We start from the raw sequence: 18322 nt of genomic DNA on the forward strand, positions 1-18322 counted from the left end.
TTAGAATATTCAGAGAATGATCTTTGACTATCAACTGTAGAGAAGACAATTCACAGTGACCTAAAGTACCATATATGAAATTGGACAATTTCAACATGAAGTAAAAAAAATGAATAAAACCTAACAATAAACAAACACATTATGTGACCCATGGAAGACAGTCATCAACTGGAAAATTTCATCCATACTTTAAAAAAAAATGTTCCCTAGTCACTCCTTTTACTTAAAAAAAAATCCTAAAATTTTATATTTTTTTCACTAGGCTAATAAACCTAAAATTAGGTTCATACTTCCAGTTCAGCAGAGATCCCTTTTCAGAAATTAATTCATCCTTATTAAAAACCAGAATTACAATGGCAGATAACACCTAAATAAATCTGGATCACACTTTTCATAGTAAGCAATCACAGCTCACCTACTCCCTGCCCAGTGAACTTTGTAAGATCACAGAGATGAGCAAATGCATTAGAGTGGAATTGAACTTTACAAAAATCCACATTTGCCAAAATGGGTATTTCTTTGAAATTCACTTCTGCGCAGATTCAGGAAAATTGTTCTCCCTGGCAACCATTTTTCTGAATTGTAAAAGGCCTAAAAAAAGTGAATCACTTAATGTGTCATAAGTTCGTCAGAGTGGGAATTCTGCTGGTAACGCTGGTCCGTCTTTTGGAGTCAGCAGTTGGTCTCTGGTACCTTCTGCTGAGCCCCTAGTCCATAAGTTGATGTGGCGGAGACAATTAAGGCCACAGCACTGTCCGAGTCCAACGTAGATCGGCAAGTATAAACTGGCAAATCAGTCGCGTACTCGGTTTCTCTTATCTGGCACATGTGCTGTACTCCCGGATACGGAGTGTACGGCGCCTTCCTCTCTGGTAGTCATCGGGCACACTGCACCTCCCTCACACAAGTCCCCGCTGGTGCCAGCGGGAGTAACTGAACGCAGGCCTGCGCAGCACAGGTTCTTTCAGGACAGTGCACTTCCTCTTAGCCTCACTACCTGCCTCTAGGTCACTGAGTCTGTCTGCTGCAGTCCGTTGCAGCTCTGGCGGTTTAGGTGCGGAGCGCGCTGCCTGCCTTGCTGCTCGCACACTGACAGCGGGGGCCTCTTTGCAGCTAGTGTGCTTTTTCCCTCAGCTTCCAGCCAGATTCCATGACTAATCACGCCCCCTCTTCCGGGGTCATGGGACCTGTCTGGTGCCCTGTTACTTCCCCCCGGGAAACGGGACACAACCTCAACCGTTCCGGACCCGGATCCGCACAGGTACCCGCAGCCCAGTCTTCCTCCTTACACAAGCAAAAGGTCAAAGTGTTTGCTGTGACCTTGTGCACACTAATGAAGAACCTTCCTTGGTCCCATCAAAGCTGGAAGTCTCAGCCCAGCATGAGAGGTTCAGCACAAGTGACCATAATCTAAAGATACCACAAGGACTGGACAGGTGAATGCGAGGAGCGGAGGGTTTAGAGAGGTGAGCAGAGAGTGATTATAAGTATTTTTGTTTATTTTTTACATTTTATGTTTATCATGCACTGGGGTCTGGAGAGACCCCAAAGCATAATAGTGGACATTATGCTCTGGGAATTCCACAAATTGAATTTCCACAGAAAATTTGTGCCAACAGACAAATTGGAGCTTTGCCTGATTCACTCATCTCTAGACCAAGCTCATGCCTGGAAAGCTCTCCTACAAAAGTCAAATTCATTTTGAGACTATTGCTGTTCATGGTCCATTTTATTAATGTTAGGCTGTGTTCACACATTGCATTTTTTTCACGTTTTCGCAGCGATTTTCCGCTGCGAAAACGCTGCAAAAACACTAAGAAAACACATCCCATACAATCCTATGGGATTCCGCATTGCTCTGCTAATGCTGCGGATTTTACCGCTGCGGAATCGCATCGCGGTAAAATCCACACCATGCTCATTCTTTTTGCGGAATCGTGGCCATTCCGCACCCATAGGAATGCATTGATCCGCTTATTTTCCGCATGTGGCTATGCCCACCATGCGCAAAGTAAGCGGATCATGTGCGGATGGTACCCAGGGTCTGGAGGAGAGGAGACCGTACTCCAGGCCATGGGTACCATAATCCTGTAAAAAATAGAATAAAAATAAAAAATAGTGATATACTCACCCTCCGGCGGCCCCTGAAATGCTTCCCGCCTCTCACCACGCTCCCGACATCTTCCGGTCCCAGTAATGCTTTGCGCGAATGACCGTGATGACGTCGCGCTCTCGCGAGCATGACGTCATCTCAGGTCCTTCGCACAAAGAATTACTGGGACCGGAAGATGCCTGGAGCGCCACAGAGCAGATCGGGGGTTGTTGGAAGGTGAGAATAACAATATTTTTTATTTTTTTTATTATTTTAACATCCTACCTATCACATTCCAAGTGATGCTAATCGCTTGGAATATGCAAGCATTCCGCAAGCGAAAAAGGCTTGCAAAACGCTTGTTTTCTGTGGGAAAACACATGCAAATTCACATGCGTTTACCCAAGGCGGGAGTGCGGAAATGTTGCGGAAATTTCCACAGCATTTCTGCAACGTGGGTGCATAGCCTAAAGCATACAATATCTAGTAATGGGGGCGTGGCTTGAGCGCTGAAGATGGTGGCAGCTTGAGCTCTGGGTTCCTGTACAGTCATCCCAATAAAGCGACCCTCACGGTGCAACAGAAGACCTTTACCTCAGAGTACCTGAAAGAAATATGCACATACCTCTGAGGACCATCTACCTCCATTTCCAGAGAATTTGAGGAGCTATTTATAGAGTTACAGACCCCTGAAGTCGGCGGTGGTGAGAGAAAAGTGGCGGGAAAAGCCTGCTCACCAGCTGACAGGGAATTACCTCACACGCAGAACTACCTCACACGCAATGGCGACGAAGCAACAAGATCCAGGAAGCGGCTGTGAGTCGGGTCTATGGTAAAGAAATGACGGAGGGACCTGTGGAAGAAAGCAGTGCTCTGGAGACACTAAGAGCGGCAAGACAAAAGGAGAAGCCAGAGACCGGACATAAGGCAGGAAAATGGCGGTGACACCTGCTGAATAAGAAGGGCCAGACAGGCGGTGAGTGGCAGCAGCAGAGGCATAACTGAGAGACTGACATTAATCCCCTGTAAATAAACGACAGAGGGGGAAACAGCTTGGCTGCTTCAGAGTACACTTCTATTGTAAAACCTAGGGTCAGGCAGTGATTGATAAACCATACAATTAAAACTGGTGACCCTGAGGTACAGTAGGAGATACATAGGAACTAATTTGGGAGGCAGAAATCAGCCTGATTCAGTGTGAGACAGACGTCAGCGATATAACTGGACTGAGATAACTAGTATAACACAGCCATACTGTGTTGAATTCATATATTCTATAAACTCCTCATCGTCCCTGGCATATTTACTTATATGTGCTTAATAGATCAAGCAGTGAAATAGAGAAAGATATTATTTACAACACTGCCATCTGTTGCAGAAGGATAACATTGAAGTCCTTCTAATTTCTTCGAACAGTGACTAACTTACTTATTGTAGGATTGCTTTCTCCTAATAAGCTAAATAAGTAATAACCCCCTTCCCGCTGTGGTCAAAACATTTATTCTGAAGAAAAACATTGAGTTCCTAGGAATTATATGTGGGTTTAAATTTACTGTTTGAACTATAAGATTTTTAGGACTGTGACTTGCTAAATTGCTTTCAGAAGGAAGACCCTATAAAATAGCTCATTCTGTGAACCTGCGACAGGAGCCCTGTAAATGGAAACTGGGGCCAATAGAGTTAAATCCACAAAAAAGGGAAACTCCTCCACTGCTAGGGCTTCAAAATTCAGGGGTCCCAATAATACAAGTCCAACATCAGATTATTTAAAATCTATTAACTCCTTTAGGTCCAGATCTCTTATAAAAAAGGAAATATGACCTCTAACTACCTAAAAAAAAAATTATATATGACATCTTACAGTAAAGTGATACAGGAAGGGTTGGATCAAAGACCTCTGGACCCAAAATCTCAAAATGAGACACAAGGTCCCCCACAAAGCGCAAGCAATATAGATATTAATGTAGGGGGGCAGATATCTTTGGAGGAGGAGATGGACAGCTCTAAGTCATAGAAAAGGAAGGGACCAGAGGAGGGAGCTTTGGGAGGCAGCCCTCGAGCAACGGGTTCAACCTGTGTGTCACATAATTGCTCCCCCAACCATAGTCCTACTAAACCACAACCAAAAAGGGGGTGCCCGGAGCCTACTGGCTTAGCAGATCCTTCATTTTTACCGGTCAATTTTGATAAGTTTTTGACATCAAACAAGGTAGCTACTGAGGGATTCATAGCTAATTTCTGCAAAGCCCTGACCGAGTCTATTAGACTCGGCTTTGAGGCGAACAAAGACTCCCTACAAGACGTATGTAGGAGTTTCACACAGAGGTTTGAAAGCAATGAGGCAAGAATAATAAAAGTGGAAAATAAATCAGAATCCCTGGCAAAAGAAAATTTGGAATTAAAAATGGAGCGCCTATCCCTGAGATCAAAAATAACTGACTTAGAAGATAGGAGCAGAAGAAACAATATTAAGATCAGGGGAATCCCTGAAAATGTCTTGCAGAATGACCTTGCAGACTACGCCAAGTCCCTTTTTAAAAAAACAGCTCCTTCTCTATCTGAGCTACAGCTCACTATAGACAGGATCCACAGGCTGCCGCGTCCACGAGGCATCGCCGCTGACAAACCGCGAGATACTATCTTGCGCTTACATTTTTTCCAACCGAAAGAACTAATCTTGAAATCCATTAGAGAGAAGGGGTCCTTCCCACCTCCATATAACAACCTCAAAATTTACTCGGATTTCTCAAAAGCCACGATGGAGGCTAGAAAGGCTTTTGGAGAAGTAACGTCCAAACTTAGAGATCTGGGAGCCCCCTATAGATGGAGATTCCCGACTAAATTGCTGATTTGGCACAAGGGAAAGAATATCCCTCTCTTTACAATAGAAGAGGGTTTAGACTTTATGCACTAGATCCAAGAAGTACTAGCCCACAAAGATAAGGGATGAACACTATGCCTTAATCTCCTCGTAGGTATGGTCTACATGCCTTTAGTCTTATTACGTATAGTGTTGGGGTGACTGGGCGGGTTCTTTGCCACAATTCTTGTTTGTTCTCCCCAAACTAGAGAAAGGTCTCACTGGAGGTGTGATCCCTCAGGAGAGCTCTATTCGAGTTGAACAAAGTTTTGTTTGAAATATTACTGTGCAGATTTAGGCTTAGTTAAGAAAGTCTTTGATATTCTTCTTTGATTGTTCACATCCAGACTGTAATTTATAACTTGTAGGAACGTAGGCAGCAAATATAAAAGTAAAAATTCTATCATACAACATTAGAGGCTTAAATATCCCATACAAATGCTTTGCCACTTGGAAAGAGATAAAACAAGCACAGGCTGAGATTGTTTGCCTCCAGGAGGTCAAGTTAGCCAGGGATGGCCACCCTTACTTCCAACACGAAAACTACCCCCACATGTACAAATCACTTAATGACAAAAAAGGGCAGGGGTTATCACAATTATAAGCAAAGATATCCCATTCCAACTGATCAGTGAGGAGATTGATCCTCAGGGTAGATTCCACATCCTGATTTGCAGCCTAAATTGTAAAATATGTACAATAGTCAATGTGTATGCTCCAAGTAAGAGACAATTTTCCTTCTTTAATAAACTTATTAAAAAAAATGGATGAAGCCAAGAGGGGAGAGCTACTAATAGTAGGGGATTTCAATATAGTGCCAAATGGAAATATGGATTCCTCGTCTACCGTATGTCATTTGGCTCCAACTCTAAAAAACTGGATCACCCAAAATGAACTTTTCGATGTCTTTAGATGTCTCAATTCAACCTCACGAGAATTTACACATTATTCAGATGTGCATAAAACATCATCCAGAATTGATCTCTTCTTAACTAATATTTTCTCATTATCTCAATTCAAAAACTTGAAATACTAAACAAATCATTCTCTGACCACTCCCCAAGTTATGGGGGAATTTATTCTGGGTCCCCCCGATAAAAAATACATTTCTTTGGAAAACCAACCTGACATTGCTAAAAATCCCAGAATATAGAGAGATAATTAGGAATACTATTGATAACTACTTCTTTGAAAACTCCTCATCAGATGTTGACCCATTTATACTATGGAAAGCGCACAAAGCGGTCATTAGGGGTTGCTTAATGCAACTCTCAGCTAGGCATAAAAAAAAAGAAGGGAAAAAATTTCCAACCTGCTATCCCAAATAAAAATAAAAGAGGATCAACAAAATAAATCTGACTATCCATCTCATGCCATTCACTTAGAACTGATGAAGCTAAGGCAGGAACTTAGGGCGGAACTCATAACGGAGTATGACTCAATTATTCGGGCATCCAAATCTAATGCTTATTTGTCCACGAATAAGCCGACTAGATACATGCTTAACAAACTAAAGCAAGAACGCATACATAGGAGAATAGAGAAAATTAGATCTTCCTCAGGAGATCTTAAACACCATCCTTTGGACATTGCAGATGTATTTGCAGAATATTTTAGCAAGCTTTATAATCTAAAGTCTGACTCTGCAATGCCTAGCCCAGATCAAGCTGCCATAGACTCTTTCTTCTCTGATCTAAAACTTCCACAGATAACTCCCTCAGATTTAGAGCTGTTAAATTCACCTTTCAGTGTGAAAGAAATAGCAGGCACTATAAACAAACTTAAATCACTGAAGTCTTCCAGCCCAGATGAGTTTATAAACGAATATTTTAAAAAAGTCACCTTTTCACCTCATTTGAAAACCCTTTTTGACCATGCCTCGAATTTAGGAGCATTCCCTGCAGACATGTTGGAAGCATCAATAATAATGATACCAAAAGAAACTGGAGACATGGAAAAAGTCCAAAATTTCAGACCCATATCGCTAATAAATGGCGATATTAAGTTATATGCCAAAGTCCTTGCAGAGTGTTTAAAAAATATCATGCCTTACCTGGTTAGAAAAGACCAAATTGGCTTCATTTCGGTCAGGCAGACCTCAGATGGGACGCGAAGAATTATAAATTTGCTTAATCTGATAAAGACATCAAACATCCCCTCTATGCTCGTAAGTCTAGATGCAGAAAAAGCATTAGATAGATTGAATTGGCAATATCTAAAAACTTTTTTATTTAATTTTGGCTTTGATAATAAATCTATCTCCTCAACCTTTTCCCTGTATTCTCAACCGAATGCAAGAATTTATATTAACAACCATCTCTCTACGCAATTCCACATCTTAAATGGCACTAAGCAAGGCTGTCCTTTATCAACCTTACTATTTGCCCTTGCGGTTGAGCCCCTGGCTGAAAAAATTAGGAATCATAATTCTATATCTGGCATCAAAACACAGCAATGTCAGCATAAGATAACACTTTTTGCTGATGACCTTATCATTTCAATCTCAGATCCAATAAACTCAATAAAAGCTTTGACCCAGGTCATAGACCGATTCTCAGAGAAATCAAAAATTCTACCCTTCAATCTAAATAACACGGTAATTGAAAAAATCAAAAAGCAATCCAATTTTGTATGGGAAGAAAAGGGAATTACTTATTTGGGTATCACTATTACCACTAAACTTAAATCCATTATCCCCACCAATATAGATAACCTTATTAAAACTATTTCCAAAGATTTCCATAGATTCAAAACGCACGACCTGACCCTACTAGGAAAAATTTTAATGGTAAAGGTCTTCATCTTACCAAAAATTCTTTATTTATTTAGAACTATCCCTTTAAACATACAAGTCTCGTTTATAACAAAAATTCAGAATTTAATTCAGCTCTTTGTATGGAAAAATAAAAAGGCAAGGATTGCAGCAGATATTTTATACAAAACAAAGAGACATGGCGGACTCACTTTGCCCAATATCTGGTCATACTACCAAGCGACACTCATCAAACTCAGTCAGGATTGGTTCAAAGAGAGTTTGCATCCGGCATGGCTGGATATAGAAAGAGCCCAAATAAATTATAATTCCATTCCAAAACTTCTATTCAGTTACTTATTGGAATCTCGGCAGAAGGAGCACCACCATCCAATCCTCCAGCTATATTCTCAGCCTGGAACATTTTGGCTAAGCTACATGGGAAAGAGAATAAGGAGGATATGATTAGAAGACTCCCTCTTTCCTTCTTGGCCCTGATTTACAATTTCTCAATACCAGATACCTGGGATGAGGTACGCATAAAAAAAGTTGGAGACTTATGGGATGGGAAAGAGTTTAGTACTTTTAGTGAGCTTAAATCCAAATATCATCTGCCCTCGTCAGAAATATATTCTTTTTTACGGTAAAAGAGAATATAAAAAAGCTGTTACGCAGCAGGGCTAAAGGCCCCGTCTCACTAAGCAATCTCGGTAGCGAGATCGCTGCTGAGTCACAACTTTTGTGACACAACAACGATCTCACCAGCGAGATCGCTGTGTGTGACAGCGATCAGCGAGCGGCCCCCCTGCCGGTATCGCTGATCGCTGCAAGAAACCTCTGGACATTTCTTTGGTCGCTGGTCTCCCGCTGGCCAGCACGCATCGCTGTGTGTGACAGCGGGAGACCAGCGATCAGGTGTAAAAAAATAATAAAAAAAATAAAAAATATAGTTATTCTCACCTTCCGACGTCCCGTTCAGCCATCCTGCCTCTCTCCACGCTCCGGTCCCAGTAATCCTTTGCACGAATGACCGCGAGACTTTGTTATCCCGCGAGACCGTGACATCTCGCGGTCATTCGTGAAAAGGATCACTGGGACCGGAGCGTGGAGAGAGGCAGGATGGCTGAACGCGACGTCGGAAGGTGAGAATAACTATATTTTTTATTTTGATTCTATTTTTTACAGGATGGCAAGCAATGCTGGGCGCTCGGCATCGCTGTGCTGATCGCTGGTGAAGCTGTCTGTGTGACAGCTCATCAGCGATCACATAGCGACTTACTAGCGATCCTGACACCTTGATATCGGTGTCGGGATCGCTGGTATGTCGCTTAGTGAGACGGGGCCTTAAGAATCTGGAAATTGCCTCTTCATTACTAGTTAATATTAATCATAAGTTTAAATGGAGTATTAAAAATATCTACTCACATTTTAACAAAGGTACGTCCTTTTCAAAAAACAATTATATGCACAAATGGGAGCTTTATATAAATATTATAGTTCAACCAGAACAATGGGAGTACGCCATTAGGCATACCTATAAGTCTACTATTTCTATGGCCTTACAGGAGTCCTTTTATAAAGTCATGAATAGATGGTACTATACGCCTATACGGCTATCCCATATTAATCAGGAGATCTCATCCCAATGTTGGAGAGGATGTGGAAACCCTGTCAATTTATATCATATCTTTTGGAGTTGTCCAAAACTAAAAATCCTCTTGAAGGAAGTCAAAATCCATATTAATACTTTACATGATAGTGAAATTACTGTAACCCCGCAGATGGTACTTCTCTCTTTAGATCTGGAGTGTATCAATCCTTCAACCAAATATATAATGATTCACATCTTTCTAACTATAAAAAATTCATTAGCATTTTTTTGGAAAAAATCAGATATCCCTTCCTTCTCAGATATTCTAGACACGTTACGTTTCCATAGCTCCACAGAAGAAAGATTTGCTTTTAATAGCAACTCTTTGAATAAATACCACACAAAGTGGGCTTGGTGGAACTCAAAATTTTTGTATTTACAATAAGCTGCTTACGGTTCCTACAGGAATGCGACTAAGGTTAAGCTTTAAGTCTGGATTGGTAGTAGTGTTAGGTTAGTTTAGTCTTTAGTTTAATACTATTAAGATAAATACAACAGTAAAATGTTTAATGTTTTCAAAGTATATTGTATGGCATGTTTTACAAAGCATCTATTATAAAAGAAGAGTTCTCTAAGTTTTATATAACCGTATTTTTCGGACCATAAGACGCTCTTTTTTCCCCCAAATTTTTTGGGGAAAATGGGGGTGTGTCTTATGGTCGCAATATACTTATAAATCCTGTTGCGGCAGTTCCGTAGTGGTGGTCCCAATGCAGCCTCCCTGTGCTCTGTGGTGCGGTGGGGTCAGGGCTCTGTAGTGTGGCTGCAGCGGGGCTCTGTGCTGCGTGGGGGGCTCCGCCGGCATTTCGTTAAAGCCCGAAAGCCCCCCGCAGCTCCGTTGCTGCAGCGCGGTGGCCTCCAGAAAGATGGCTGCCGGGAGCGGCACATACTCAAATTCAAATCACAGCAACGAGATCTCGTCTCCCGAGTTCTCGGGACAAGATCTCGGGACAAGATCTCGTTGCGGAGATCTGAAACTGAGCAGCGGTCATCTTTCTGGAGGCCCCTGGCGGCCATCTGTCCAGAGGCCTCCGCGTCGCAGCAACGGAGCTGCGGGGGGCTTTCAGGCTTTAACGAAATGCAGGCGGAGCCACCCACGCAGCACAGAGCCCCGCTGCAGCCACACTACAGAGCCCCGACACCACCGCACCACAGAGCACAGGGAGGCTGCATTGGGACCACCTCCACGGGACCGCCGCAACAAGATTTGTAAGTATATTGTGACCAGAGCACAGCCACCCCACAGAACACAGCCATCCCATGGACACAGCCACCCCACAGAGCACAGCCACCCCACAGAACACAGCCACCCCACAGAACACAGCCACCCCACAGAGCACAGCCACCCCACGGACACAGCCACCCCACAGAGCACAGCCACCCCATGGAATTCGGACTGTAAGACGGACCCCCATTTGACACATTATTTTTTCCCCCCTATTTTCCACCCCAAAATTTGCGGTGCGTCTTATGGTCCGGTGCGTCTTACAGTCCGAAAAATATGGTAATCCCTTTTCCCTTTTGTTCACCCTTCCTTCCCTTATGAAAAATTAATAAAAATTATTTGAAAAACAATATCTAGTAATGTGTTTGCAGAACTTTGTTTATATAATTAATATAGTCATATAAACAAAAAAAGCTGCAAATCAGAAAAAAGTGAGGGTAAAAATATAGGAAATTAACTTTATCTTTGCTCATCTGGACTTTTAAAAGTAGATGCAAAAGTTCAATTACATTATAGATAAATGCTCTAATTTTTTGCTGATTCATATAGGACATTAAAATAAATAAATGTTGAAGAACTCATGTCTTTTATACATCCATGATTTTTCTTTATGAACATATAGGAAATGTACAGAGCACCATCTTCAGGACTGTTGAAACATATTTTTTTTGCCCTGTATGAAAAAGTCAAACTTATATTTTCATGTATCCAATTATCTTTGTGATGGTAGACAGTCATAGGACCATGCTTTTATCCGTTTAAGCTTAGCTGCGCCCTACTATATTGTTCATATTCTTATAAAAAATTTGCTGTATATTCATAAAACTCCAACAATAAGATATAGAAACATATACAGTATGTACAGTATATAGATTTATAAACATACAATATTACTGTATCTTTTTTTTTACTACAGAATACTATTCATTGGTCACTATACCTGCTGGATCTCGTAGCATTCGTGTTTCTGAAATGAATATTTCTACCTCTTACATCTCTGTACGTAACACACAGAAAAAATACTACCTCAATGGATACTGGACCATCGACTGGCCCGGCCAGTATAAATTTGCTGGAGCACTTTTTGAATACAAAAGACCTTACAATAATCCAGAGACGTTGATTTCTGCTGGACCAACAAATGAAACAATAATAGTGGAAGTGAGTTTTACATTTATTATGTTATTAAATATAGTTTTCTGATCATTATTAGGATTCTTCTTTTTTTATTATGGGAGAAGTTAGACGTTTAGTAGTTTATGATTGAGTAAACCTTTATTCATTTTATTCATTAAGATGAACCATTTACCATCAATTAAAATATGTATAAGAAAGTCTGTAGAATAAAATTCCAATTTTAGAAGGGCATCAAGGTGAGTTTAAATTAGCCGATTAGCCCCATTAAACTACTGCCATTAAACATTTACTAATCCGCTGTCATCAGAGGCCTATTTAGACAGGTAGACCAAGCTTAACGATGCACTCTGAGCAATCTGTAATAGAATATTGTGCACATAGGCTGCCATTGTTCTAGGCAGCATGGGTCCTATTTAAACAGTACAATGAGATGCGGAGAACTGTGATCTTTTGTACAAACCCAAAGATCATTTAATCTGATGAACAGAATTTTGTTGGTTCTATAGGGGGTTTTACACATAGCGATATCGCTAGCGATATCGTTATAACGTCACCGATTTTGTGACGTTATAGCGATATCGCTATGTGTGATACTTACCTCCGACCGGCTCCCCCGCTGTCCATCGCTGATCGCGCGAGAATGTCCGGCTCCATTTCGACGCGTGGAGGCGGGCGAGAGGACGCCAGGATCGCTGTGTGTGAAAGGTGAGTATCGTGCGCTGAATCGCTGCTGCATCGCTGTGAGGTCTGCCTGTGTGACAGCTCACTAGCGATCATTTAGCGATGCACCAGCGATCCTGACCGGGTCGGATCGCTGGTGCATCGCTAAATGTAAAAGGGCCTTTAAGCCCCCTTTACACATAATGAGATCGCTAGCGATATCGCTAAGGCCTCTTTCACACTTCAGTTTTTTGCATCAGTTCAAATCCGCCAAAAAGTCAGACAAGCGGATCCGTTGTCAACTGATGTGAACGGATGGCACAGGATCTGTTTTCAGACGGATCCTGAAAATGAGGAAATTTAAAGGAATCGCTGGCTGGGAAGAGAGAGAGAGAGAGAGAGAGAGAATTTTTTTTTTTTCCTTTTCATCCAGCACCCAGAAAGAATTTTGGGTTAAATGAGTGTTTGGAGGATCCGCCAGAGAAAAAAACGTTGCAAGCTCCGTTTTGAAATCTTTGAGGATGGAGACGGACAGCAACTTTTGGCGGATCCTCAAAAAAAACGGATGCAACGGACGGCAATCCGTCACAATCCGCCATTAATGGAAGTCAATGGGGGAAAAAAATGGATCCTCAAAAAAAAATTGAGGATCCGTTTTTTTCAAAACCTGGCGGATTGTGACTGATTGTAAAAAACTGAAGTGTGAAAGAGGCCTAAAGCGTCACCGATTTTGTGACGCAACAGCAATATTGCTAGCGATCTCGCTACATGTGACACTCACCTCCGACCGGCCCCCCCGCTGGATATCGTTGATCGTGCGAGATCATCCTGGTTCATTTCTCGTCTTCGGCATCCTGCTGGCGCCGACGAGCGACTCCATGGACGTGAGCAGAAGTCAGCAGAGCTGCCGTCTGACAGGTAAGTAACGACCGCCGACCGCTGCTGCATCGCTGGTGAGATCTGCCTGTTTGGCAGCTCACTAGCGACCATTTAGCAATGCACCAGTGATCCTGACCGGGTCGGATCACTGTCGGGGTCGCTGGTGCATCGCTAAATATAATGGAACCTTAAGAGTGATCAGCATTCTGTTAACACTGCAATATTGTCTTGAAATGAGCTCTCCTATAAATGAAATCCTGATAATCTCACAGCATAAATCACCAGAAAGTTGCATCCAGACACATTTTGTAGCAGCTATCCTCCCCTTAGAACAAAGGAATTGGGCATTATGAAATTCAGCTACCTAAAGGCTCCTCCAGAAATTTGTGGATCTCTGTTCAATTGTGGACCGCTAATGCATGACTGGCCATGAGTCTCCCGACCGGAGCATGACAGCTTCATACATTTCTACGCTCTGTTTGGGAGAGCCACGGCCAATCTGTGCATTGCTGTCCGAAATCAGAATGAAGTCTGAATGAGCCCTTATCCATCCTGCATTCATTGCCTCAGGCCATATTAACCAGCCAAAATCTTCTGGTTCATCTATAGGCCCCATTACACATAACGATGTCCCAGCGATCCCACCAACGATCCGACATGATGGGATCGCTGAGACATCGCTAGGCTGATCGCTGGTGAGCTGTCACAAGACAGCCCCTCCAGCGATCAGGACCAGCGACGCTGGACGCTGGTTTCTAATGTAAACATTGGGTATCCAGGAGCCACGGCTCTTGGATACCCGCTGTTTACCTTGGAAACTGGCTACACGCTGGTTTCCAAGGTAAACATCGGGTATCTAAGAGCCGCGCGACTCCTGGATACCCGATGTTTACATTAGAAACCAGCGTCCAGCGTCGCTGATCGCTGGTCTCTCGCTGCCACACGCAGCAATGCGCGCTGGCCAGTGGGAGACCAGCGATCGAAAAATGGCCCAGGCCGATCGAGGATGATCAGCGATAACCATCAGGGGGGGCGGTCGCTGATCACCATCACACACAGCGAGATCGCTGTGGCGTCACAAAATCAGCGATCTCGCTAGCGAGATCGTTGTGTGTGACGGGGCCTTAACAGTAGTCTAATGTGTACAGCCCTGATGCTATACGTGTTCTTATTATGCAGGTAACACTGTCTGTTTACATACAGACTGATATATAGTGTATATGTTCACAGTTCTCCCAACATAAAACTACTCAGGAGAACTTTGACTAAATGTACATTAACTAATCATGGATCCATGTTTCTAGCAGTTTCATGGCAAGAAGATGCTAAATATCACTCAATATGGAAATACAAGGCATATGGTCATGGAGAAGTAGATTACATAATACAGGTTTAATCTTTAACAATATAAATGTGAAAGAGACTTTGCCTCCTAAACCCATAACTCAGTCAGGATTTTAATAGGTAAACATAGACCAATTTCTGTGAAATAGGAAAACTTGTCAAATGTAGACTAAAATAAATGTGAGAATAAATCAACGCATCATCCTCTTATCTTTTGAAGTCGAATTTGAACTTCAAAAGATCTGTTCTTTACAAATATAGCCATTGATATTATAAGTGCTGAGCTGCACTTGAGGGAACAAATCAGCAATTATCTACTGTAACATTGTTCTTTCACTAGCTATATCTGTTAGGCTGGTTTCAGACAAGCGCATGAAAACTTTCCTGTTGCTTATCCAGAAAAAAAACAGTTTTCTTCTTGTTGTCATCTGTATTCCACCATATGCCAGCTGTGTCATTATTTTACCATGAATATTTAAGACCAAATACAGTTTCCTGTGTTAAGAATTGCCACTTATCTGTAAAAATTTGATGCAGTATGGATTATCCATATGAGATTTTTTTTTATTTGCTCATCCCCAAACTTGAATAGGACAATCTCATCAGAAATAGAGAAGAGACTAGTGGATGCTGAAATTCTTTTTCTCAACCAGTCTGTGTGAAAAAAAATCTTTATTGAAACAGTCCTATTGAATAACACTGTTCAGTGTCCTGTATGTGCTCTATCCAAATGTAACAGAAATGGCACCTGTAAAGTTGTGCTCAAAAGTTTACATACCCCAGCAGAATTTTTGCTTTCTTGGCCTTTTTTTCAGAGAATATGAATGATAACACCAAACGATTTTCTCCACTCATGGTTAATGGTTGGGTGTAACCATTTATTGTCAAACTACTGTGCTTTCTCTTTTTGAATCATAATGACAACCAAAAACATCCAAATGACCCTGATCAAAAGTTCACATACCCCATTCCTTAACACCGTGTATTGCCCTCTCTAATATCAATGACAGCTTGAAGTCTTATGTGGTAGTTGTGGATGAGGTTCTTTATTTTCTCGAATGGTAAAGCTACCCACTCTTCTTGGCAAAAAGTATCCAGTTCCTGCAAATTCCTGGACTGTCTAGCATGAACTGCACGCTTTAGATCTCCCCAGAGTGGCTCAATGATATTGAGGTCAGAAGACTGAGATGGCCACTCCAGAACCTTCACTTTGTTCTGCTGTAGCCAATGACAGGTCGACTTGGCCTTGTGTTTTTGGATCGTTGTCATGTTGGAATGTAAATTTGCCTCCAGTATTTGCTGATAACATGCTGCATTCATCTTTCCTCCAAATTTGACCAAGTTACCTATACCTTTGTAGCTCACACATCCCCAAATCCAACTCCATGCTTTACAGTAGGAATGGGGTTCCTTTCATCATATACCTTGCTAACTTATGGTTATGTGCCAAAAGTTATATTTTTGTCATCACTTCAAATTTCCTTGTTCCAGAAGTTTTGAGGCTTGTCTCTGTGTTGTTTTGCGTATTGTAAGCAAGATAATTTGTGGCATTTGTGCAGTAATGGCTTTCTTCTGGCGACTCGACAATGCAGCTCATTTTTCTTCAAGTGCCTCCTTATTGTGCATCTTGAAACAGCCACAACACTAATTTTCAGAGAGTCCAGTATTTCAGCTTTTGTTATGTTTGGATTTTTCTTTCCATGCTGAACAATTTTCCTGGCAGTTGTGGACAAAATTTTTGTTGGTCTACCTGACCGTGGTTTTGTTTTTACAAAGCCCCTGATTTTCCATTTGTTAATCACTGTTTGAACGCTACTGACTGACATTATGAATTCCTTGGATATCTTTTTGTATCCCTTTCCTGTTTTATACAGTTCAACTACCTTTTCCCATAGATACATTGACAATTCCTTTACTTTTTCCATGACTCACAAACCAGATACGTCAATGGCTGGATGAAAGATGCAAGATTCTGTCTGGATCCCAAAAACTCACTCAGCTTTTATGCACACACACTGATTATAAGCAAACAGGTCACAGGTGATGAAGTTACCTTTAGCAACCATTCAAACCCATTTGCGACATCTTCTGTGCATGTTATCCATCCAATATCACCAGGGTATGTGAACTTTTGATCAGGGTCAGTTGGATGTTTTGGGTTGTCATTATGATTTAGAAAGAGAAAACACAGTAGTTTGACAATAAATGGCTTCACCCAACCACTAACCATGAGTGGAGAAAAGGTTTTGGTGTTATCATTTATGTTCTCTGAAAAAAGGCCAAGAAAGGAAAAATTCTGCCGGGGTATGTAAACTTTTGAGCACAATTGTACATGTAATACACCTATCTGAATCAGCCTTAACTAATATTTTTCTGTTCAATAAAACTTTAAAAAAGTGCCAATATCAAATAAACAGTTTATGTTGTATTAAGCTGCCAGAAATATTAGAAAGCCTAAATTATTAAACATTTACATAAAAAGACAATTTTGTTTGCTGTTGTTTGATGGAACAAACTATTGTGCTATGTGCAGTGTGTTCTGCACTTTTGGCGCATGTTAGTTGATATTTTTAAGCAAGGAAAATGAGATTGTGATCTCTATACAGAATGTCCGACAAAGTACTTAATACAGTTTAAGTAATGTAACTTATGTAACTTAATTTTGCTATTAACATTTTCTCACTCATTTAAAAATCTAGCAGTGATCTTAACCTTTAGGAGTTTAGGGGGAATCTGAAATATTATTATTCTAATTGATTTGATTCTCTTTTATGATGAATTCTTTAAAAAAAAAAAAAAACTTTGAAAAAATATTTAGAAGTTTAGATTTTGTAAAAGGGGATTCCAAATCAGTTACAATATTTTTTAAAAAGTAATTTAATAAAAATAACCTTTGTAGTGATTCTCGTGGACAGTGACAATTTCTCTATGCAATTGTTATGTTTAAAGAAGTTTCTCCCTATCTTAAAAGTTATCCTCAATGGGCCCAGTGTTCAGTAACTGGAAAAAAATGGTATAGTCACATAACTGACTCGTGTCAATCATCTGCTCTTGCAACTGTGACTTCTGTACTGGTTTCCTATTTGGACAAAATGTGAAGGCTGCAGGTAAGAGGCCTCTAATTGACTGCAGTTGTCACCTAACTATTTCACTCTGGGCCCATTGAGAATAAGTTTTATAGTAAGGGAGATCATTTTTAAGAGTTAATGCACAGATCTATATTATTGCTCTTCTTTGAATAGAGCAGTGGTCCCCAACATTTCTGACCTTGAGAGCCACATTGAGCTTTGAGAGACAGAGGGTCACGAGCCACATTTAGGTCAAAGAGAGTGTTGTGAGCCACATCCAGCTCCTGTCCCCCTCACAGTAGCGACACACAGAGCCGCCATTACTGATATAATGACAGCCAAAGCTTTTTCACAGAAATCATACTGAGGCAGTATACCAAGAACCAGAGATTCCAACAATACCTCCATTCACTATTTTCGCATCAATCACTCCCACCACATAGCTGCATCCAGTTTCAAGCACCTCCATCATCCAGTCTCCAGCTTACCATACTTAAATTATCTCCAAACCCCTGAGGCCAGACTATGCACATTCAGATCTACTCTTTTATGAAGGGCTACTAACAAAATTCACCATCTGGAGACCTGCTCTTCTTAGTTGTTTGTCAGACCTGGTTCTAATGCATCAAGCTGATAGACAGCCACGAGCTACAC

General features: G+C 41.3%; 1 protein-coding gene across 1 annotated transcript in view; it reads left to right on the forward strand.

Moving 5' to 3' along the window:
* ADAMTS16 (ADAM metallopeptidase with thrombospondin type 1 motif 16) overlaps positions 1-18322 on the forward strand; it is a 491484-nt gene that overhangs the window by 355661 nt on the left and 117501 nt on the right. Inside the window, exon 16 of the mRNA XM_073587783.1 lies at positions 11497-11741. Within this exon, the coding sequence (XP_073443884.1) occupies positions 11497-11741 (245 nt within the window). The remainder of the gene's footprint in view (positions 1-11496; positions 11742-18322) is intronic.

Source organism: Dendrobates tinctorius, unplaced genomic scaffold (assembly GCF_039654945.1).
Source record: "Dendrobates tinctorius isolate UK_male_01 unplaced genomic scaffold, ASM3965494v1 ptg000102l, whole genome shotgun sequence".
NCBI lineage: Eukaryota > Metazoa > Chordata > Amphibia > Anura > Dendrobatidae > Dendrobates > Dendrobates tinctorius.